The following is a 23,454-nucleotide window of genomic DNA, read 5'->3' on the forward strand; positions in this document are numbered from 1 at the left end:
ATAGAGGCATTCACGAGGACAGCTAACATTACCCAGTCTCTTACTGTTTATCCGTCTGCCGGATGGATATTTATTGCTAATCATCTATCAATGTTAATAACCTTCTGTACTACTTTGGTAATATAGATTTCTGACTTTATGTAATTTCAAAGAAGCCTATTTTAAGACATATATAGATGTCTATATACAGATAGATCAACAGAGTCTCACTAAATCCTGACCTCCAAAATGCCAGCAACTGCTCCAGATTGGCCCCTACACTAGAGGTCCTGCACCAGATATTACACTAATGAAAATAATAACTTAGAATATAGTTAACCTTAATACACACACACACCATTGTCATAAACAAATATAGTTGTGGTTTAAGTCCAGGTTTATTATAAGACTGTTTATCCAAAGTCATAAAATTACATTAGAGCACAAATTAAATGATCCTTCCTCTACCACAAAAGACAAGCCTCTGCACAAATGTTCCTTTATTTATTTTCATTATCTTTTAGCTCAACCATTGTACTGAAGTTTCAAAGGTTCCACTGCAGTTGCCCAGGAACAGGCTTTCCAAGAGACAAGCTGGAAAAAAGTTATGTAAACTAAAGTAAACTGACCATCTGATAATTGAAACTGCTGAAAAATAAAAGTCTATGGAAATGTCTCACACATTACTTAAAATAGCCTGAACTGAAAAACAGCACATTCGGTATTATCAGGCACACATTTTAAAATAAAAACATCACCACTGTGTAACTTTAAAAATTCTAGATCTATATCCTAATAATGTGTATATGTATATATACACCAATCTGCTATATTTGGATCAAGTAAGTGCTTGGCAAAAAAAAAAAAAATGTAATCCATACAACATTAATGGCTTTACAGCTGTTAGATCTGGGCCCCATTTTATCAAACGAGTCTGCGATTCTGGAGAAAAAAACTGTTGATTTGAAACAAATTCCCCATATTTCTCATTTACAGAGCCAGGGCTGTGTATGAACACCACATTTGTTTTAATACACAGAACTGACAGCTAGCGGAGTGTGAGCACATATTCCCTGAATCTGACAAAAAGATTAGAAAAGAATTGCTGAGTCAACCTTTAACTGCTTTAAAATGTCAAAAAATAGTAAAATATGTCGGTTATAAATCAGAGCCCAAGCTGATATCTTTAAATGGCTTCTTTTGGTTAAAAAATTTTAGTCCAAACCCAAAGATATTTAGTTTGCTATAATGATGAAGGATAAAAGAAACACTTTCTCACATTGGAGATCATATATATGCCACACAAAGGGCTTTGCATAGATAACCTTTTTTTGATACTTGCCAACACAAATTTAACATTAAAAAGTGGTTCCATTTATGCATTTTGAGTTTAACCATGAAAAATCCAAACTGAAACTGTCAGGACATTCAGGAGTCTCGACTCATACTGAATGTCGAGCTTCATAAATGACTCTGAAGGAGCCTGAACGTATGTTGCGGAGTTATTTTGTCTGAAGTGCTTTAATGACAGTATAATGTTACACACAAATACTGCATTTACCAAGTGCATGAAAACCAGGGCAAGAAGAGCTTCGCTTTTTTCACTGGCAAAATCGTTACTATTTGTCTCTGTGTTATGTTTTTTGTGGATTTTTTTTAAAGGGGTTCTCCAGGTATTTAAGTAGGGGGACGTCTAAGTGAAAATTTAAAAAAAGGAATGGTCAAAATCAGCAGCAGAAGCTGAGATATGCAGACTTTTAGGCTCTGAAACCACGGATTTACATTCCCCATAATGCAACTGCCTAACTGCTAAATTCCTGCATCTTACAAACTCCACTACCCCAGCTCGTAAGGCACATTTTCTATTTATACTTTGGAGTTTCTATTTAAACTTTTGAGTTTCCAAGACAAGACAACCCCAATGACATCACAATGACATCATCAGGGTTATTTCCTGAAACTTTGAAAAGCTCTCTACAGAACCACAGAAAACATCAAAAAACTGTTTTCATAGGCGGAGTGGCTCCCCTCATGACAGTTAAACTGTACATGGTGTAAAAGCGGTGGAGTGGCCCTTTAATAACACCTGGTTCAGGTTTCCCTGGTCCAAATAATAACATAAGACTAGTTTTGAGATGTATCCACTCTGAACAGCATTTCAGGTGTGAAAAATACTAGTCTTGTCTTGAGTAAAATGTGCAAAAATAGAAAGCAAATGTCAACAAGACCTTGTGTGTACATGGTGTCAGTGTTTCTTAGGAATGTAGGAATGCCTGGGATGCCTCTAATAACTGAGACTCTGAGAGCTAAGCCAAACTTCAAAAATACAGGAGGATTTATATCTTGTCAAAATACTGCATGTATGAAATTCTCACTCTCGGTTTTCAAGTTTCAAGGAAATAAAAAAATCCAAGGAAAAAAGTCCAGTCCAGAAAAAGTCAAGTCAGAGCAAAAAAAAACAACAAAAAAAAGTATATCCATAGCAGAGTTAAAGAGATACACAGCCAGCAGCTGGGTGGAGGTGGCTCAGGATCCTTCGGAAGAGGTGGGACAGGATGTGTTGAAAGAGTCAGGGAGGTTCCTTGCATACTCCACCAACTCGTAGGAATCTCTGATGTCTGTCAGACCGAACCAGAAGACAGTCCACACCCCATTCACAAAGCTGCCATCACAATGTTTAAAGTACCTGCACAGATAGAGACAGGGAGATCACATGTCAAGTTATATTGGTTCAATTAAATTCAAGCCCTTTCAAGAGCCCTTTTTTAATAGAAAAACAACGGTATGAAAAGACCACACTCTATAAATTATTTATGATTGACAGAGACGCAACAATTCCTCCATGAGTAGCAACAAGCCACACTATCTTTAATAAAAGTAATCATAATTATTAAAGTTATTATATACAGTATTAATCCAGCAATCTTGAGTACACAGTGGTAATGAAAACCTTCCCTATAACAGGCAGGAACGTGAGGCAGACCCAGCTCTATGGAGGACAGACATCTGTCTGCACCGGTTGGAAAGGAAGAAAAGAAGAGAGAAAGAGAGAAAAGACGGACAGATGGACAGAGACAAAGACAGACACAGAGACAGACACAGAGACACTTCTAGAGAGGCAAGCAACCACAAAAGTAACAGTAAATATAATAATATCTATAGTAATGTGAATATGACTTATGTGTTATGGCACTTAATATAGTAGAATAGTAGAAACAAACACAGCTAAGGTGATAGAATATGACAATAATTATATTGATACATATGATCAATTATATCAGTAGTGGTAATAACAGCTGTGTTACAGTGAGACATTACCCCAATGGTGTTTGGATGGCTACAAATTTAATCATTTATAAGACTAATGATAGTGTATATGAGTAATAGTAAAGATAGCAGCAGGAAGCGTCATGCAGGACCACGGCAGCAGACTGTGAGAAGATGGTCCTGGGCACACGGACTGTGTGTCTGAACACACTTGCTATCTTGGTTCATGTATGTGTAGCAATGCAATGTGCAAAAGTGAAGTTGAATATAGATTGGAGGGTGTTGTGGATCAATCTTATCACAATTGTTCTGTGCTCCATATCCTATCATCTGCTCACTTGACATTGGAGAGTTTCAGAAGTGCGCCAACAACATGTGGAGCTCCATGCAGCTTTTCACAGGCTAACTTTCCCTTTGGATGCAGACAGGCAGAAGTTGTGTGTAGTTGTGCTCCAAATGGATCCTTATAACTCCAGATACACTGCTACTTACAGAGCATCAGGTCTGCCGTTGGACCGGGACACTACTGTCAGACAAAGAGGAGCAGACATCTGACCATTTGACTACAGAAACATGCTGCTCCACAACATACTGCAGACAAAGTGGAGGCAGGCTAATGCTATTAGCTAAAGTGACTGTGTTGACCTTCATCAGCAGCTACACACCAAAGCATGGCAGGAGTACACCAACTTCTTCATCCTTCCATAAATCAGCCAGACACTTATTATAACAATCTGAGACTGTCAGAAAAACTAATACTTCTAGTGGACCTGTTTGATAGAAATAACCAAGGCAATTCAACAAAAACCTTTATTTTGTTTTAAAAAATTGACGAATAAATAAGCAAAATTAGAGAACACTTCTAGATCCAGGGATTCAAAAAAAAGAAAAAGAAAAGAAAAATCTTCTGACTGAATTTTTTTTTCAGGCTAAGTTGTATTGCCTATCTGCATTAAGTATTTGTAAAACTGTTTTCAAATTAAAAAAATAAAACATATCTCAGAGTATCTCCTTTTTAAACAGTTTATCTGTATCTCACTTAAAAACATAACCCCGTTTTCATCATCTGCAGTCACCACGGCAACCAGTAAGCAGTCTGCTTTAAGTTTGATACTGAAGTTATCAAGTCAGTCTGCTTTAAGTTTGATTCTGAAGTTATCAAGTCAGTCTGCTTTAAGTTTGATTCTGAAGTTATCAAGTCAGTCTGCTTTAAGTTTGATTCTGAAGTTATCAAGTCAGTCTGCTTTAAGTTTGATTCTGAAGTTATCAAGTTAGTCTGCTTTAAGTTTGATTCTGAAGTTATCAAGTCAGTTTTCTTTAAGTTTGATTCTGAAGTTATCAAGTCAGTCTGCTTTAAGTTTGATTCTGGAGTTATCAAGTCAGTCTGCTTTAAGTTTGATTCTGAAGTTATCAAGTTAGTCTGCTTTAAGTTTGATTCTGAAGTTATCAAGTCAGTTTTCTTTAAGTTTGATTCTGAAGTTATCAAGTCAGTCTGCTTTAGGTTTGATTCTGAAGTTATCAAGTCAGTCTGCTTTAAGTTTGATTCTGAAGTTATCAAGTCAGTCTGCTTTAAGTTTGATTCTGAAGTTATCAAGTCAGTCTGCTTTAAGTTTGATTCTGAAGTTATCAAGTCAGTCTGCTTTAAGTTTGATTCTGAATGTATCAAGTCAGTCTGCTTTAAGTTTGATTCTTAATTTATCAAGTCAGTCTGCTTTAAGTTTGATTTTGAAGTTATCAAGTCAGTCTGCTTCAAGTTTGATTCTGAAGTTATCTCTTGTCAGTGTGGACACTGGTTTTCACTGCTACAATATTGCATCTGTGGCTGCTGCTAATGCAACCACATATAAGTCTACTGTACTGGGCTGTTTTCATCATCATGATGTTTGTTTTTTATTAGATGGCACAGAGGTCCGGGGCTACAGCCCCAAAAGGCCAGGTCTACGACGCGCCTGTGTACCTCTCTCACCCAAGTGAGCATCACTGAGGGGAGTGGGGTTTAGATCGGAGCTGACATTAGCTGACATCAATGAACATGTGCAAATAAATCAGACAATGCACAGGCAGTTTAGTGATGTACCCTCGAGAACAGTCTTGAGTAGTCTACAGCAACAAGAGAGGGAGATAGAGGGAGGTGGAGATGGAGATGGGGGAGGGGTGGAGCAGTGTATGGAAGGGGGTAAGCGAGGGGAGCTGCAGCATGGAGGACTGGGCCATGGGAAGGGCAGATGACTGATCAAATCTACTGAAGAATGAGTTCAGATCATTTGCCCACTTTTGGTCCCCCACAGCCTGTGAGTTTGGTTCCTTGTGGCCAGAGATGGTTTTAAGGCCTCGCCAAACTCCGCTGTAGCAGAGTCCAGGTCTAAACCCCATAGAGAATCTCTGGAAAATCCTTGGCAACAGGGTAATGTGCAAACCCACTCCAGTTAGTGAACTGTGGAAGAGACTGAGTCAGAATGGACCAAGATCAAACCAGAGCAGTGTGAGAAACTAGTGATGTCCTGTGGGCGCAGATGTGCTGAAGTCATTCAAAGCTGTGGCCTCTACACCTTCTGTTCATTTTTGAATCCAACAGAAGAAAACATTGTTGAAATCTTCTCCTCTGACACAGTGGTTACTATTCTCTAATTTTGATCACTGTTTTTTTCACAAAATAAAGGTTTTTATTAAAGTGCCTTGGTTATTTAAAAAACATGCTAGTAGAGCAGTGGTATAGCCACGGCGGATATTCTATCAAATTGTAGGAACCTCAAGGTGAATTGCTCCTTTTTTGGACACACTTTCCTGATCCTCCTTTCTTGACCAGCTGCTAAGCTTCACAGGAGGAGAGTGTGAGATGAGAAATTTATAACCCTGGCATGTAAGACAAAGGTGTGTTTTACAACCTCAACCCCTACTAGAGTAATTAAAACCCAGGAACTTCAGGACATCTCCTCCCAGGATGGAGGACCTTTTATCCTTAAGTCAACGTCAAATATGACCGCAAGTTGAACAAAGTGTTGGTCTCTCACCCAGGAGACAGAGTGACATCCAGTGATAAGGACAAGAAACAGAACTTCTCCTAAAACTCCTGTTAAAAAGTTGGAAAAACAGTTAAAGTTTGCTGTTTCATCGCAACTGGCTGTTCAAAGACATTCTTTCAAATGTGTAACTGTGTATGCATTATTTGTATCTTGTTTCTGATTATGTTTATGTTGTTTCAGAAGTGCAAAGTCTCTCTATAATTCCTGAATATTCTGTGTTTTAATAATACTTCCATTCACTCAGTAAGGTTATCTGTTAAACTGCCTGTCTCAAGATTTTGGTTAAATTGGATATCAGAAAGATTAACAACGGAAAATCACCCAGAGATAGTTTAATCTTCCCTGTTAGAATGCTGGAATATAAAGCAGTTCATTCGCTCCAAATGCAGAGGGTTGGTCAGCCCAACAACCCCCCTTTCCGCGCTTGCGGGGCATAAAGGATCACAGAGAGAGGTGTCAACTCTCTTACTGCTCTTACCTCTTACCCTCTTACTCTTCATCTCACTCTCTGCTCTCTTACCCTCTTCTCCCCCTCTTCTGCTCTTCCTGCGCACCTATCTATTCAGTTGTCTTCTGTTTTTGTTTTTCTTTTGTTTCTTTTGTTCAACTTTGTTGCTCAAGAGTTCTCAAGAAACGTTACGTTATATTTTGTTTTCTTACTAAAGTATTTTCGTTTATTTATCTATTTTTATTGCACGATTTTACAAGTTTTCTACGATACATTTTTATCTTTTTATAAGTATAATAAAGCCCCTCGTGCTGTTCTTTGTTACGTCTGCCCGGCCGGAATAGTACATTGAATTCTGCGTGACACCAGCCCAACAGAACCAGTCAGAACTTCTTCCTGACCACCAACAAGAGCCAGAGCCAAGGAACCTGAAGGGCCGGAATCCAAGCCGGGATGTGAAGCAGTAAAGCCCGGCTGATTCAACTGCGCAGTTGACCCAGTCTACAGCGAGCCACAGGTCCGTCAAACACCGGGACTCGGACCTACAGAACCTGCATCGGTACTGTGTGACGCCCGGGCGACTGTAGTGTCAACGGCAAAGTAAGGTTGGTCTTTTACTACAACTCCTGGTAAAGAAACGTTGGTGATAATTAAGTTCTGACCCGAGTTCTGTTGACAGGCTAATTAGAGCCAGTTTAAGTCTGCCAGTAATATTATAAACCAGCCCCTTAGGTCTGAATCACTCTGGTCTTAAACTTTTTATATCCACATTTAACCCTTTGTCACTCATCTATTCAATATTGCACTATTCTGTATTATCCTTGCTAGTTAACCACATAAATGTTTTTAACTTTACGTCGTTGTGAGAGTCTTACCTTCCGTGCAGAAATTGATGGTCCCTGAAAAGGCTGTGGTATGAACTAACGCGTTCGAGACGAGACTGATGAAATTTAAATAATCAATTACTTTAAGTTGCTAACAGGTATTAAACCTTCGCCAAAGTTTAATAAAAATCCTGTCTTATTTTGGTGTGGTGCCCTACTTCGAGGTAAAATAAATCCTAAATTTTAACGAGTCAAGTTAATTCACAATTAATTTGGCGACTAATCTATTCTAGCCATAATAAGTGTAGGCTCTATCTCCTACAAAATTCAATAAAAAAAATAACAGTATTTCAGAATAAATTAAGCATTTTTAATTTGTTCTCTAATTTCTATCTCCAGTGTAGGTTCAATGTACCTGTTTTTTTTAAACCCTGATGGTTCTATTGAATGGAATTTTTCATGTTGCCATGGTCAACCATGGGGTACATCTGGTTGCCTTTGCCTTTGTTAATTTATAGAGGTCAGGAATTACGTTAGTGCTGAAAAATGTGTAACACAGATCAAGCGTTTGGATTAGGGAAAAGAAAGCCTGCAACTCTAACTACAGAAAAGGGCTGCAAATCTTTTGTAATCAACGTCCCCACTGCACTTGTTCTTTTCTTGTGTTTTTCTGAACTGGTAGAATAGGTTTGTTGGAAGGCATCATTAAGAGACAAGTGTTTTCTAACTGACGGTGTTACCCTGCAAATGTGCGCTCATATTTAAAGTGTTACCATGAGCATAGGTGACACGTGTGAAGTAGCAATGCTTCAGACAGTAATTGTTCCGTTGCCTCTTTTTGTTCCCTCCTCACTGTATTCAACGGCAAAACCAAAATGTCCGTACACCACAGATGTGTAAGAAGATGGTGCTTCTTCTGCTCCACCCCCCATGTTCAAGTGTGGAATCTGACTCCAGTGTTGTAGTTACTCCAACTTCCTCATAGTGATCATATACAGTATTTACTCAGCAGGGAAGCGTTTCCCCATCCTCAGCGTCAACACATGCTGCCTTCAAGTACACCTCTCACGCTCCGACAGAGCCAAGTCAGACCGTACGGTAGTGATGTCCAAATAAAGCTTCATGAAGCATTAGTTGTATTTGTTGAGTCCATTAGATGGAGCTCTTGGTTTAAAGAAAAGGGCTCAATGAATGGTGATTCAGTGTGTTTTCAACCCTTTGGTGAACAGACAGATAATACAACGGTTCAATAATATATTGAGAACCATGGCATTCCTTGGTGTGTGTTTGTGTGTGTGCGTGTGTGTGTCTTACCAGGGGTTGATCCTGTTGGTGGCTCTAGACCTCCAGAACAGTTTTCCCAGGTCCTGTCTGATACATTCCCACAGGATGTGGCCCGTGCCCTGTCCCTGCTTACTGCTGCTCACCACAAACTTGTCGAGGTAGGGAGTGCCTCCGTTCACCGGCTCCATGGTGATGATGGCTGCCGTACTGTAACTGAATGGACAGAGAGATGCAAAATGTTCAAGAGAAAGGCTAATAACTGCAGGAGACAGGATGCAGATTATCTTACTAAAACTGGATTGATACATGTATGTAGTCTCTGGACATTTTTCATACACACCCTTCAGAGAGGTAGATGGAGTGCAGTCGTCCTTTCAGAGAATTAATGTAGTCTCGCCTCAGAGTTTTATCGAACGACTTGTTGATGAGAGCCAACAGACGCTCCAGATCAATCGCATCCAGTGAGCTGTACCTACACACACACACACACACACACACACACACACACACACACACACACACACACACACACACACACACACACACACACACACACACACACACACACACACACACACACACACACACACACACACACACACACACACACACACACACACACACACACACACACACACACACACACACACACACACACACACACACACACACACACACACACACACACACACACACACACACACACACCTCTAAATGCAATAGATGAGTCAAATGCAGTGTGTACTTTCTTGTAAATTTGTGAAGGCTAGGGAGAAAGCCACTTGTTTCTTTGAAGGATGTAATACTGGATCATGACTTTAGGGAATTTAGAGTTACGGGTCAGAGAACTCTTGTTTGTGTGTATGTATTTACCGATGTATGGGGTCTCCGTTTTTAAAGAGTGTCCCAGACCCTAAGCCAGACAGAGAAATGGTAAAGAAATGGTGGTTAGAGAAATGGTATTTAAATATAAACTAAGTGACAATATAATTACTTTATATTGTAATTTATATAGCACCTTTATAAACAAAAGTTTACAAAGTGCTTTGACAGAGCAAAAGCAAAAGCACAACTGAATCCATACACATACATACATATATTTACATATCAACAAAGCATGAGAAACGATAGAACAGCTTTTAACCAACAGTAAAAACAACAAATGAACAATAAAAATGAAATTTAACAAATGATAAGGTAAAAAGACCATTAAATTAAAAAATGAAGAATCACTATTTATTTTATAAATAAAAAGACAACATTAAATACTGGCAAGTCTATAAAAATGTGTTTTCAGAAGTGATTTGAAATAAGTCATTCATTCAGCAGCCTTATCTCCTTGGGCAGGTCCTGATGGAGAAGATAACCTCTGGTTTTGAGCCTTGACTTTGGAACAGTAAGAAGGGCCCCGTCCGAGGATCTAAGGCTGTGAACAGGCTTGTATGGTGTCAGCATTTCTAGTAAGGAGCAGTAAAATCTTAAAATTAAGTCTAAACTGGGGTGAGTCAGTGAAGTGAGGATAAAATTGGAGTGATGTGATGTCGTCTGATCAGTCAGTGTGTTTACATTTTTAAAAATGATTTGGGTTAAGGGCATAATCCGGTTTATTAAACATCATGTAAACACAGTACAGTAAAACCGGAGTCCTCATACCCTGGTTAACAGACCTAGAGAACTCCTTCAGTACCCTGATTATTCTTGCATGTACACAGCTTAACTGGAGTATTATAGGGTTTCTCGTCTGCACATACTCCGTAGATTATAACTGCCCCTCCCCACTCTGTGGCTTTTGACCCAGAAATATAATAAACCAGGAAGCAACTGCGCCGAAAACAACGTGAACGTCGTAATTCTGTCCAAGAGTCAGCCATTTTTGATTTTGAAAAAGGTGAACCGGAATATAAAGCTGTATTCCGACCAGCTGTATGTTGGCGGAGCTCCACCTACTGTACCAGAGGAAGAGTTAATCAGTAATTTTACCATTCAACTGCCTCATGTAAACATGGGGAACTTAAATAATCTCAATATTCCCTTAGACGGGGAAAGGCCATGTTCGGGTTACTTATGTGCATGGAAACGCACTGTGAGAGGCCTGTCTGCTGAGTTCTGGACCAGCTGGAGGAGGGAGAGTGATTCAAGGTTGATGTCAGTTAGAAGACAGTTACAATAGTCTAGACAGGAAAATATAAGAGTGAAACAGCCACACCACAGCCAGCAGAGGCAACAGGTGCTTTAGGCAGCTGTTTGTTAAATGTCCATTGGCACAAATTGGCAAAATTGCATGAACTGATTAAAATCTTTTCAATAACCTTCTTTCGCATAAATGCTTTGGAATATATTTTTTCTCTTTTAGGGCCATGTTTTTACATAGGGAAATACTTTGGTTGCACTGTTCAGGAACTTGCAAAATAATTAAAAATCAATGTAAAAAAACATGATAAAATCGTGATTGGGTTACACACCAATGCATGGCAGAACACCAACTTCTCCATCTTTCCATAATCCAGTCAGACACTTTTGATATCAATCTGAGCAGTGGAAAAACGAATACTTCCAGTGGATGTATATCGTTGGTGTTCAGGTGCCCTGTTTGATTACATGCAGCTCAGTTCACAGCAGCCATGCTGCAGTGCTGCACTAAGGGTACGTCCACACGATCGAAAACAACCTTTTTTTTTCTCTGTTGTTTTACCCTGTTTGATGTCGTTTTGCGCTGTTTTACGTCGTTTTACGTCCCAACAGACTCGGTTCAAGAAATATCTGCGTCCACAGGAAACCAGTGAACCCGACTAAAAACTCTGTAGTAAACATGCCAGGCCAAGATGTGGCGCTGTAACTGCCACAGAAACACACCAACAACGGAGAAGAAGAGACGGGGAGATGCTGTGGAGAATACAAACACCGGAGAGTTTCTTCCCAAATCCTCCTCCATCCTAGAGACAAATGTGTCCACTGTTTCTGGTGTTAGTGGAGACTTTTGTGCTGTTTTGGACTCTGATGCACCAATCACTCTGCAGTTAGTGTCCTCAACGAGCAGAGAGTGCTGCTGTGAGCCCCTTCCCCGTCTCAAAGCACTCACAGGTACCACTTTCTCACTACATTTAGAGACTTTTCACACCTTCTTAGAACTTGATTTAGAAAAAGAGACTAGAGAGCAGTTAAGCTCCTTATTCAGAGCATCAGGGAAAAGGGAGAAATCGGTGGTCGGCCTAATTCATTCCCATGCATTTGGCTCAGAGTACAGTTCAGTAAACAGTCTATGGGTCCGTCTCTCCTCTCACGCAGCAGCACTGTTGTTATGTGACGCTGCAGGGTTAGGTCTGAGGCGGGGCGATGACGCCATCCTTTAACAAAGTATGATGTTTCACCGTCCAGACGACAACGCCACAGGGAGCCACAAATCTTCCCACTCTGGGACCTGGTTACAAAAAAGACCGTTTTAAGGCTCCGATAACACCGGCTGCGTGTGGATGGTCGGCCAAAACAATACTAAAAATGTGTGGTTACAGGAAAACGCGTCCTCGTGTGGGCTGGCCCTCTGTACTGGACATATTAAAAGAAGTTGTTGATATGAGTGAACGGTAGATGAGTACATTGAGTCAAGTACTTTACTTAAGGACAACTTTGAGCTACTTGTACTTTACTTGAGCAATTCCATTTTATCCTATTTCATACTTGAACTCAACGACATTTATTTTGTAACTTTAGTTACTAGTTACATATCGTATCAGGAGTTAGTAGGCAATACCAAGCCCAAGTCTACATGTGGGAGGAAGTTAGTGAGTCAGTCAGCAGTCTTGCCTCTGTGGCTGAACAGCTCGGTCAGCAGTGTGTCTGCGGAGGTGATCACTGCAGATGACTCAGGCAGCAGTTGATTGAGCAGTCTGGCTATGGCCGTCACTCTGTTCTGCTCTGATGCGCTCAGCCATGCCGCCATGGACAGTCTGGGCAGGTCGCTAGGCAATGACACTGTGTCCAGCACCTGCAACAGTAATACGAAGTGTTCAGGAGAAGTTGTACAAGAGCTTTTTCTACGTATGTTTTGTATGAACTAATGTACTAATGTTAGTCAGATTGAACTGGCGTGCCTTGTTTTCTTGGCTGTGGAGACCTCCTGAGTTGTTTAGGAACATGACTTTGTGGGGTTGCAGAGCTCGAGAAATAGCTGCTGTCACCTCGGTTGGGTCCAACATTACCGAGCAACCTCGCCCGTCCCTCCCCACCGGACAAACCAATGGAATTGTCCCACAGTTCAGACTCCACTGGAGGAGGCTGGTGTCCACAGTGACAGTGGGTGGAGCACTGCAGAAAGGGTATGAAGACAGGGTCAGAAGGATGTTAGAGGAAAGAAGGTAGGGATAAAGAGAAAGCATGAAAGGATGAAAGAAAAACAGTGATGGAAGAGTGTCATTTTAATGTGTTTTAGGAACATACACGATACACCAAAACAATATGAGCTTGAGGAGTGTATCTCTGGACAACATAACCTCTCCAGCGTATTCAGCCCCATTCCATCCAAACAGCAAAGAAAAGGGTCTTTAAATATCCTACTTTACCTCCGATTTCAGTTCAATTTACTTGTTACAAGTACTGCTCGAGCTTTCTGAATTTTGAAAAAAATATCCCTGGTGATGTCATCAGCAGCAGCGAGTTTGTCACCTTGGTTCAGACTATGAAGCCTCTTTGTTGGTATTTTATTATTTCTATAAGTAATAACCCTTGTCCACAGTAAAATCTCTATATATTTCTATTACTACATATTTTAAAATGTATTTTTAAATCATAACACTGCTAATAATCAAAATAACTGATTAGTTAAAAATGAAATAAACTATTAATTAATTTATTCATTCAGAATAATTCCCCGATTTTTACTAAATGTATCAGTAATCTGATACATCTTTTTTTTCCGTAACTTTAACAGAATACAGTTACCTGTGTTTGTATTCCAATTATATATTCTGTTTCTACCAAAGCCTGGTCACTGCTGATTGGGTAACAACCATCTGACCAATCGAATGAAAGAAAACATACCTCAAAGCCTGTTGCACACTGTTTCCAATCGTTTTGAGAAAAACATGCAAACCTTAGCAAAGTGATCCATACCATTTTGAGATTAAGCATGTCCCTGATGCCCCAGCATGTCTTAACCCTCACCTGCTCCCATGTGAGGCTTCATGTAGTAGGAGGAAGGACTCTGCAGAGAAGAGCGGCAGGACGGTGGCCGAGTGCTGCTGCAGAGCCTCAGTCAGCTGTTGGCTCCGCTCCACAAGCCCTCGGGTGCACCAAGACCCGGCCACCGGTTCTGTGGGCTCTGCCTCCTTATATTCCGACCAGCCCATCACCACCACAGGCTTCATATCCATCCGCTGCAGGAAGGAGAGCCCGAAGGCCAGGCTCTGAACCATTTCCCTGATGGTGAAAACTGAGCTGTCCACCTGAGAGAGACAGAGTCAGACAGGCACTCAGCGAACTAACAACTAACAAGTTCTCTGGACGAGGTTCCTAGGGCGCACTCACAATTGGCCCACATAATCCGTGCCGTGCTTTAGCATGATTGGCCCCCCTCCCACTTCCCGCAGCCCCTGAAATGATCCGGGCCTCTGCTCCATTGCATCTAGACGTTATCACCTCATCACATTTCATCCGTCCAAATCAGCAGTAAACACTCCACCTCCGCATCAGACCACCGCAAACCCTTCAGCGGCATCTTTTGTCCATCGCTGGGAATGGACGCATATAAATAAACTCCAGGACCGCCATCAATGCTCGTGCTCTATGGCGTTATATTTGTGCCACATTTGTGAAGGAGCAATGTGAGATTTTGAGCAAGCAAAAATATATTCTGTGCTCAATAAAATAGCACAACAATAGCTCAGTGTTCGCTTTTCCTGCTTGCTGACTTTGGTCAGAAATCCAAAGGAGGAAACACTTTTAACACACGGGGCTCCTTCGGGTCGGAAAACTGTAGCTACTGTACTCACTTGATATCTTCACACACATCTTGATAAACCTACGCCTATCTCTACCCTGCTCTGAACACATTTCCTTTCACTCTCCCTTCTCTCTTCAGCAGCGTCCCTACAAGAGGGAAACAAGCTAAAGTTAAGATAGATTTTACAGTTTGAAAGAACATTCACCATTAACGTTATTCTCTATTGATTTTCATTTTCATCACAAATTAAAGGCTAGCAGTCTATACACTGGAGATCAAAATTAGAGAACAGGTTATTAATACTTGATTTATTCTGAAATACTGTTATTCTTTGTTTATAATTTGAATATCAGCTGTGTCTATGTAGTTGCTGTACTAGCATGTTTTTTTTTAAATAACCAAGGCACTTCAACAAAAACCTTTATTAAAACAGTGATCAAAATCAGAGAACACTTTCAGAGCCCTCCCAGTTATTGGTGTTTATCTGCACCTGGTGACAAATGACTTCATTGTTGGACACACCCTATTTATCTGCAGCTCTTCTGGGGCCTCATTCATAAAACTGTGTAGGATTCATGGTGGCGTACGGACAAAACATAGGACGTGCGTGCGCTTAAAAATATTGCATGTCCTACGCCGGTTTCCCTTTAGAAATCACAATCAACTCTAAATGTGGCGCAGCTTTTGTAGCGTCATGTCACGCCCAAGGATGAATATAGATAGTCAATGAAATGTCCCAAATGAATATTCATTCATACCGACATGTCAAATGCAGAGAGGGAAAAAAAACAAAAAACATAATCAACATGAAGATGACGTTCTTGTTGGAGAGGTGGGAAAAAGGAAAAACATAGTTTGGAGGGCACAGTGTGGGCATTACTAAAGACAAAATGGCTGTAGAGTTGCAACATGTTGTGGACACAGTTAATGCAGCGTCAGAAGGTTGGACCATAGCCAAAATTAAAGAGAGATATATTAAAGCATTTTCATTCTCACTCGGTGCTTTTATAGAAACCTTTATTTCCTTTTTTTTTAGATATCCAACAAACCATGAGAACATAGCGCAGCTGTGCGTCATTGCGCACTGAGATGGCATGACTGATATCTATCCATTTGATTTGATTGATCTAAAAAGCTCTAGGTGTGGGGATTAATCTAATTTCATAAATAAAAACAATGAAAAATAAAACAAATTAAAGCCATTAAAAAAAAAAGACTGTATTGAGCACTGTGATATATGATAACCATATTTAAACTGGGCTCCTATCTGCAGACGGAGGCACCAGCATCTGTGTGGACACATTTGTCCTGTTCACCGTATTATTTACAAGAATACATTTTTCAAAGATATCTTCATTTGAATTTACGATCCCACATCTTGTTTTTTCACACTGCAGAGAGAATCCATTAAACAGCTGTTTATGTATTTTTGTAAGAATGTTTTTTGTGAATTCTTCATATGATTAATGAGGGAATATTTGGAATCATTTTACACAATGGTCTCAGTTTCACGCTGTTTCTCGTGTTTCCTCCTTCTGCCATCAGTGTTTCTCATTTCTCCAGTTTGTTTGCGTACGCCTGGGTCAGAGTGTGGTTGGTGGACCACAAATTCTCCCGTCAAGGTTGCTTTTTATAAATCCCAAAGCTTGCTTAGAAAGTTGCGTGGGCCACCATTATAAACGAGGGCTGTGGTTACTTTGAAAGATATCAAGCTGCTCTAAGGTGACTAAAACCCTAAGACAGCAGGTTGTCCAGATGAAGGCCAAACGGATGACACTCTCAGCCATCAGAGAGAGGTTGGGCGTTAGGGGTGGGAATCTTTGGGAGCCTCACGATTCGATTCCGATTCTTTTCGATTCAAAACTATACTCCATTCAAAGCAATTCTCGATTCAAAATATATTTTTGAATTAGTACATACTTCAGGATCTACTCGAGTCAAAATAATGGCATGAAAACATTAGATTACACTTTATTTTTTGAAAAGGGTATCAACTGATTGCTATAATGTAAACACAAATGCAAATCTATGAGCAAATGTCATTTATTAAAGGTTGAATATGGAGAATGAGCAGAACACCGCCATCTAGTGTCTCAAGATCGTAGTCGCAACAACAAAAAATAAATCCAGCAGTTGGTTGCCAGTTGGTCAGACCCGGCCTAGTAGCCTACAGGAGACCGGAGTCTGTTTGAACCCATCCCCTCCGGCAAATCACACCATAAAAACAAGGATTAGAGGGCTTTGACTTACAGTTACCGTTTCAGCTAAGTAAAGATGAAAGTGATCTTAGCGATCAAGGAGAAACGTAGCCCAACCCTGTTGGCTGCTACACTGGAAACAGAACGAGACAGAAAGTTATTGTCAAATCTTTGTCAAAAAAAATGTTAATATTAATACAGACTATATATTTTTTTTATGGAAAAGCAATACTTTAAACCTGTTCCCCTCAAAAAAAACCTGTGGGTGTAGTATTTTGTTAGAAAATCTTACTTTTAATAAAGATTCAACATAATTCAACCTTTAATTTTTGCTTAACCTCCACAATTTCTTTTTTGTATACCGGTACATCTCAATTCTCAATGACTTCAAAAATAAAAGTGCCATTATAGACTGGCATTTTGCCTGTGTATTTTTTTATACAATATAATATTTTAGTGTACATTATATTTGGTAATACCTTTTATCCTGAAATTCCACAGAGAAAAGTTCTGTGAATATAATGCAACAAATCTTATTTCCATATTTATTTGGTATTTGGGCCTGGTTGTGTAATAAAAAACCGGACGTGGACACAACAAAAATATTTTCGACGCTATTTGAAGACTTGTATTTAACGTGGTGTGTTCGTGTAAAGTTCATAATTAATCTCCTCAATGGTCAGAGTTTTAGACTGCAGAGTGAGACAGAATGACAGTAAAGTGTTTACCTTCATGTCAGAGTTTTATACTACAGAGTGAGACAGAATGACAGTAAAGTGTTTACCTTCATGTCAGAGTTTTATACTGCAGAGTGAGACAGAATGACAGTGTTTACCTTCATGTCAGAGTTTTATACTGCAGAGTGAGACAGAATGACAGTAAAGTGTTTACCTTCAGCTCCTCTTTGCCATCTCAATGCATTTATCATAAATGTCAGAATACGGGCGCACTACAACTAAAGGGACGGCTGGTTTGACTAAGGAGAAGTGAATGACGGCTCTCCTGACCTCAGTGGGTGTTCATAGTGTTGCAGAAGTACCTGACTTTCATTTTGCAAACCTTGTATAATGAGTCGTCTCCAGCTTCTCCTTCCCTGGAGGGTGTCAAATTCAAAGTGCTCCCAAACACTTGTCTTCAATGATGAACAGCTTTGCAGTAACTGACAAGCCGGTAGCTTCCTGCAACACTGTTTTAAGGAAGCTGCAAGGTGCACATGATGAGATTAAAAAGAGTTTTTTTGAATCAATTTTTGGAAGTTATGAATCGATTAAGAATCTCAGATGATAAGAAGTTTCTGCCCACCCTATTGGGCGTTCCAAGTCTGTGATTTCAAGAAAATTGAAATTTTACAAGGACACAGATTAATTTAAGTCCCTCAAAAAGCCTAGTCGTCCACGTAAAACAAGTGCACGAGAGGACAGGATTATGAGAAGACTCTCAATGGGGAATAGGTAGGTGGAGGAGGCCATGGCTATGGAATAAGGCAAGGACACCAATCAAAGATGGCGGTGCTTTGGGGGTGTGGCACATACGCAGTGGAACTGGAGCTGCGCGATTCTCTTTCTGTGATCTAGCAGACCAGATTTTACTGCGCATGTGTCATACCCCCTAAGCTACCGGTGGCTCAGTCTCTTTCTATGCGTCTTTGGAATCTGAAGCACACACAGAGCTCCAGACTGCGACCAGATGTCTCTCCATATCAATATGTAAGAGGCTAAACAGCAACAGATAAGACAGGACCAGCTGTCAGCACCGTAACACAAACACGCAACACCTGAGCTCCTGCATCTACTTTAACATCAGGCTACAAGTTATAATCACACTGTCGGCACCTTACGGACGTGAAGCCTCCGTTTGTGACGAGCTGGGACAGACTGTCTCTGCCGTCTGACGGCAGCTCCAGAGCTTTACCTCTGTGGAGGTAGTGTTAAAATCTTGTTGTGTTCTCTTGGACTCAATATCATGTCTCGTGAGCTAAGGGGCTTGTCACACCCCTAATTCTTAATGTATGGTATGTAAATATATATGTATATATTGTACAAATTAATATATATTGTACTGTCATGTACAATGGAGGAGGAAGTAGGGGTTGGGCCTCTTGTACAGCTATATGGCAGGGTGAATGCAAATGTTTATGTGAACCTTCTTCAGAAACATGCAATACATGTCCCCTGCCACACTGTAAAACAGGTTAAGCAATTCCTTGAAGCTAAGAATATTAAAACTTAGACTCTTCTAACACAATATCTAATGTTCTCTAATTTTGCTCACTGTGTTTTTTTAACAAAATAATGTTTTTGTTGAAGTGCCTTAGTTATTTAAAAAAAAAAAACCATGCTAGTACAGCAGTGGTATAGCCACAGCTGATATTCTACCAAATTCTGAACAATAAAGAATAACAATATTTCAGAATGAATGAAGTCTCAATACTTTGTTCTCTAGTTTTGATCTCCAGTGTAAGTATTGGTTTTAATAAGCGAGTATAAATGGCTTTAAATAAATGTTTTAAAGTTTGTTTTGACTTCATTATAACTTAATTCCGACAGCGGGTTTATGTGTTCATGTGTTATGCTGCAGGATACAGACAGAGTTTTAAAAAACGTTACAAATGTTACAACCATCCCGTCTCCCCCTACCTGTGAGATTATTTTGATTTTAGTGTGAAAATAAAGCAATAGTGACGTAGATCATTTGTTAATGGTAAGTATGAATTCTGCATTAATTCCTGATCCAGTTCATACATTAGTTAAATATGACTGTGTTCAAAGGAGTGTGTTGGCTCTGAAGTGCAAATCACATCAGCAAATAGAAAAACGCCACAGCACATCATGAAACACCACGCCACATATAAAAACAAAACGCCAAATAAGAAAACAAAATTCAAAATAAGAAAAAAAAATGTAAAATGAGAAAACCAAACGCCAAATAGGAAAGCACTTCAACAAATCCTAAAACACAACAACATTCACTTCTACCAGAAAAGGTCTGTCTTTTAACAGGAAGGAGAGATGGAAAACACGGGGAAAAAGCCTATTTTCAAAACATGAGTACTTTCACTAAGTGCAACTTGCAGGTTAATTATTTACTATATTTTTTATTTAACCTTTCTCAAAAATGACCATTTGATAAGGTGAAGCAGGATTGTTTATGTTTAACAAAACATATGTGCAGAAATCGGAGATCAAAGTGGCCGTTTTGAGCAATGCTTCTAAGAATCCTCTTTTTTCAGCATGCAACGTGAAACGCGTCACTGCTGCAGCTGTGCACGGCCGTGTAACGGTAGGGCTCTCTCTTATTTTCCCGGTGATATGACGGATTTCAGAGTGAGTTAGCAGACACTGACACACGTGAGGCAGACAGCTGGTGCACCTCCGTCGGTGCTGATTAAAAGATTAAAAGATTTGTCCGTGATTCTAACCATTCGTATTCGTAAATAAAAAAGTTGTGCAAAAACTTCTGCTGTCATGCACAAGTCTGAGAAACTGTTGGGGTTAGGATTGTTTTTATGCGAGTATGAGTCTAAAAGCTGTGAGTACAACTCTTCAAAAAAGTGTTGAAATGACGTCACATAGGTCACAGGCAGGTCACAGGGGAAAGTAATCGAACCCCGAATGATGCGCAAAGCCGAGTGCACCCACTGACACCCCTGGTAACTCAGGGGGAAGCATCATCACAGGTAAAGTCAATAACAAATCCAACATTTATCTATTTTCATTTAGTTATTTAGTTCATGAAATTGTACTGTTTTAAATAATAGTTATCAGAACCCTGCAACACAGAGCTGATAACTACCCACCAGCTCACAGGCCCAAGGGGAAGAAAAAAAGCACCTGAGAGACATGGACGAAGAAGCCTCTTGGAAGAGAGGTGAAACGTCTTCCTAGACAAATAACCAAGTCCAGTTGCTTTTGACTGAAATTGCTTTGGGGGTATTATTATTCAAGGTCTGAAAAGACTTAATATTTTTGTTATTTAGACTAGTTTAGTCATTAGCCAATAAAGGTTTTAATGGCAATATTTCCATTCCATTTTGGGAGAAATGTTGTCAGTAGTCGATAGAATAAAACAAAAAAAAATGTACCGTATTTAATTTTACTCATACACATACCTATAAATCGTTAAACCAGAGAAACGGATCATTTTGGGAGTGGTCTCTTATTTTTTTCAAGAGCTGTATATGCCAATTATATGATAATTAATTATTATTATCACTATTACTACAGTCTGGACACATGCAGACCACACTTGAGCGCCTGATCTCAAGCAAATGACTGCAGGCAAATAATAATAATAACTCTTATAGGGCTTTATTGAGTGTTATCAATGTTGGTCTGTTATTTCTGTTTATTAGAGCGCTGCTGTGGATGCGTGTACCTTGATTAAACCACTTCAGAGTAATAGTGCTTGTTAAATAAACGACTAATTACGAGAATGGGGCCTCAGACCCGGTGTCCCAGCTCTCGTCTGCAGCACCAAGACACAAACGCGCACCGTAACGCCTAATCTCTTGTTTATGACAGATGACAACACACAAATATACACATGGTAATGTTTATGCTTCGTTGTAAACAACTGCACGTGACCGAGAACAAAGTCAGCAAAGGTCTTATACAATGGACAGATTTATGCGCCAATTGACACAATTTATAAATAATTAGAAGTCGTATTTTGGTCAACGTTGTATCTCATATGAGTTTTTGTTTTCATCAGTACTAATTAGCTAACTTAAGCCAACGTCTATTGCTAGTAGCTAATGCAAGCACTAACTGAGCATCACCGGCCAGCATGTTGTTAGCTTGTAAGCTAAAGCAGTATGTCTTTACGTCAATAAACTGGTGTTCGTGTTCACAGGGGAGACTTAGATGTAGAAATTAGAGCTCTACTCTTTTAGATTCATACTCACATAAAAACAATCCTAACCAGAACAATTTCTCAGACGTGTCAAATGACAGCAAAATTTTGTGTAAAACTTCTCTATTTACGAATACGAATGGTTAAAATCACGGACGGATCTTTTAATCATGGAAATCTTTTTGACAGCTGTCTTGCTCCATACCGTTGCAGCTGATGCCCCTCCCTAGCGGGAGGGATGGTCATGGCCACAGAGAGACTCAGCTGGAGAAAAAACATAAACTGTGCCCCGAAAGTTTAACCAGGATAAACTGAACCGGAATATCCCGGCTTAATCCCTTATGTAGGTTTCGTGCAACAGCCCCCTAGGCAGCTACTCGGCTATCTGATGTGGCAAGTACTTCCCACATAGTCCAATCTACTCATCCTAATATTTTGGTTGGTTAACAACATAAACTATCACACTGTACGGATGTCCTGCATCAAAAATAATTAATAATAATAGCAAAAGTATCTTTGGAAATACTCCTGTTTTGAAAATAGGCTCTTTTCTGGGTTTTCCATCTCGCCTTCCTGATAAAAGACAGACAATAAAAGACAGACAATCCGTCAGAAATCAGGAGGATCCATACTCTGATTAGATAGGCCTACCTTTTCCGGTAGAAGTTAATGTTGTTGTGTTTTAGGATTTGTTGAACTGTTTTCCTATTTGACTTTTTGTTTTCTTATTTTGCGTTTTGTTTTCTTATTTGGAGTTATGTTTTCTTATTTGCCGTTTTGATTTCTTATATTGCGTTTTGTTTTCTTATTTGGCGTTTTGTTTTATGATTTGCTTTGGCATTTTTCTATTTGCTGTTGTGATTTGCACTTCAGGGCCACCGTAAAGGTGCCGACTTATGACATTTAAGTAACAGAAATTGGCTTCATCATGTCCCAAAATATCAATAGGTATCCTATCACAATAAACTCTAGTTAGTGTGACTACTTGAGACAGAAGCTTCCATACCTCGAGCACGGCAAAGGCAGTAGACTGAGCTGAAGTCGCTCTCTGGAACTGGGTAAGCCAGTACCGAGCCTCCCGAGGGTTTCCACCAACTTCATTGAGAAAAGCCTTCACGTCCCGATAAATCAGGTTCAGGTTGGCCAGCACATGTCTGTCTGCGGCGTTGAAATACCCCTGCTGCTCCTGCTGGGCCAAAGCAGCGGGTTTTCCTCCTGTGCCGGCCGCGTCAGCGCTCATCGTTCGGCGCTGTGGACCAAACATCTTCCGCTGCCGCTGGCTGGAACTCCGGGTCAACGCCGTTGAAGACGGGGTGGAAAGGTACTTCCCTGCCTTTACCATGGCCCGACAACCGGAGGCACCGCTGTTCACTTTGGACATTTTATTGCTTTCGAGTCCGTTCTGGCTGACAGAGCAAAGCCGCATGAAGTCCCCACCGGGTCCTGGCAGCTCAGTGGGCGTGAAGAGTGTTTCATTGAAGCGCTGCTGAGTCGGCACTTCTCAGGTTTCATCCGGGGGGGTGAATGGCTGGGAGGTAACGTGCTGCACTTTCATGTTAACATGTATGCAGTGGACAGTGACATTATACTTATTTAAAGTGTAATTATAGCGTGAAATCATTCCATGGTCTTTTTCAGTACTTAC

The 23,454-nt window shown here is 40.2% G+C and overlaps 1 protein-coding gene across 1 annotated transcript; it reads right to left on the minus strand.

Annotated features, from left to right (window-relative positions):
- Positions 1 to 612: 612 nt before the first annotated feature.
- On the minus strand, positions 613 to 23,190 carry nags (N-acetylglutamate synthase; the record flags this gene model as incomplete). The annotated part of the gene is made up of 8 exons (XM_083931415.1): positions 613 to 2,665; positions 8,856 to 9,038; positions 9,166 to 9,297; positions 9,699 to 9,738; positions 12,627 to 12,807; positions 12,914 to 13,127; positions 13,983 to 14,263; positions 22,816 to 23,190. The coding sequence occupies 8 exons, from the start codon at positions 23,188 to 23,190 to the stop codon at positions 2,506 to 2,508; spliced, it is 1,566 nt and encodes a 521-aa protein (XP_083787541.1). The 3' UTR covers positions 613 to 2,505.
- Positions 23,191 to 23,454: the final 264 nt, after the last annotated feature.

The sequence above is a fragment of the Echiichthys vipera genome, assembly GCF_963691815.1.
Source record: "Echiichthys vipera genome assembly, chromosome: 17".
NCBI lineage: Eukaryota > Metazoa > Chordata > Actinopteri > Perciformes > Trachinidae > Echiichthys > Echiichthys vipera.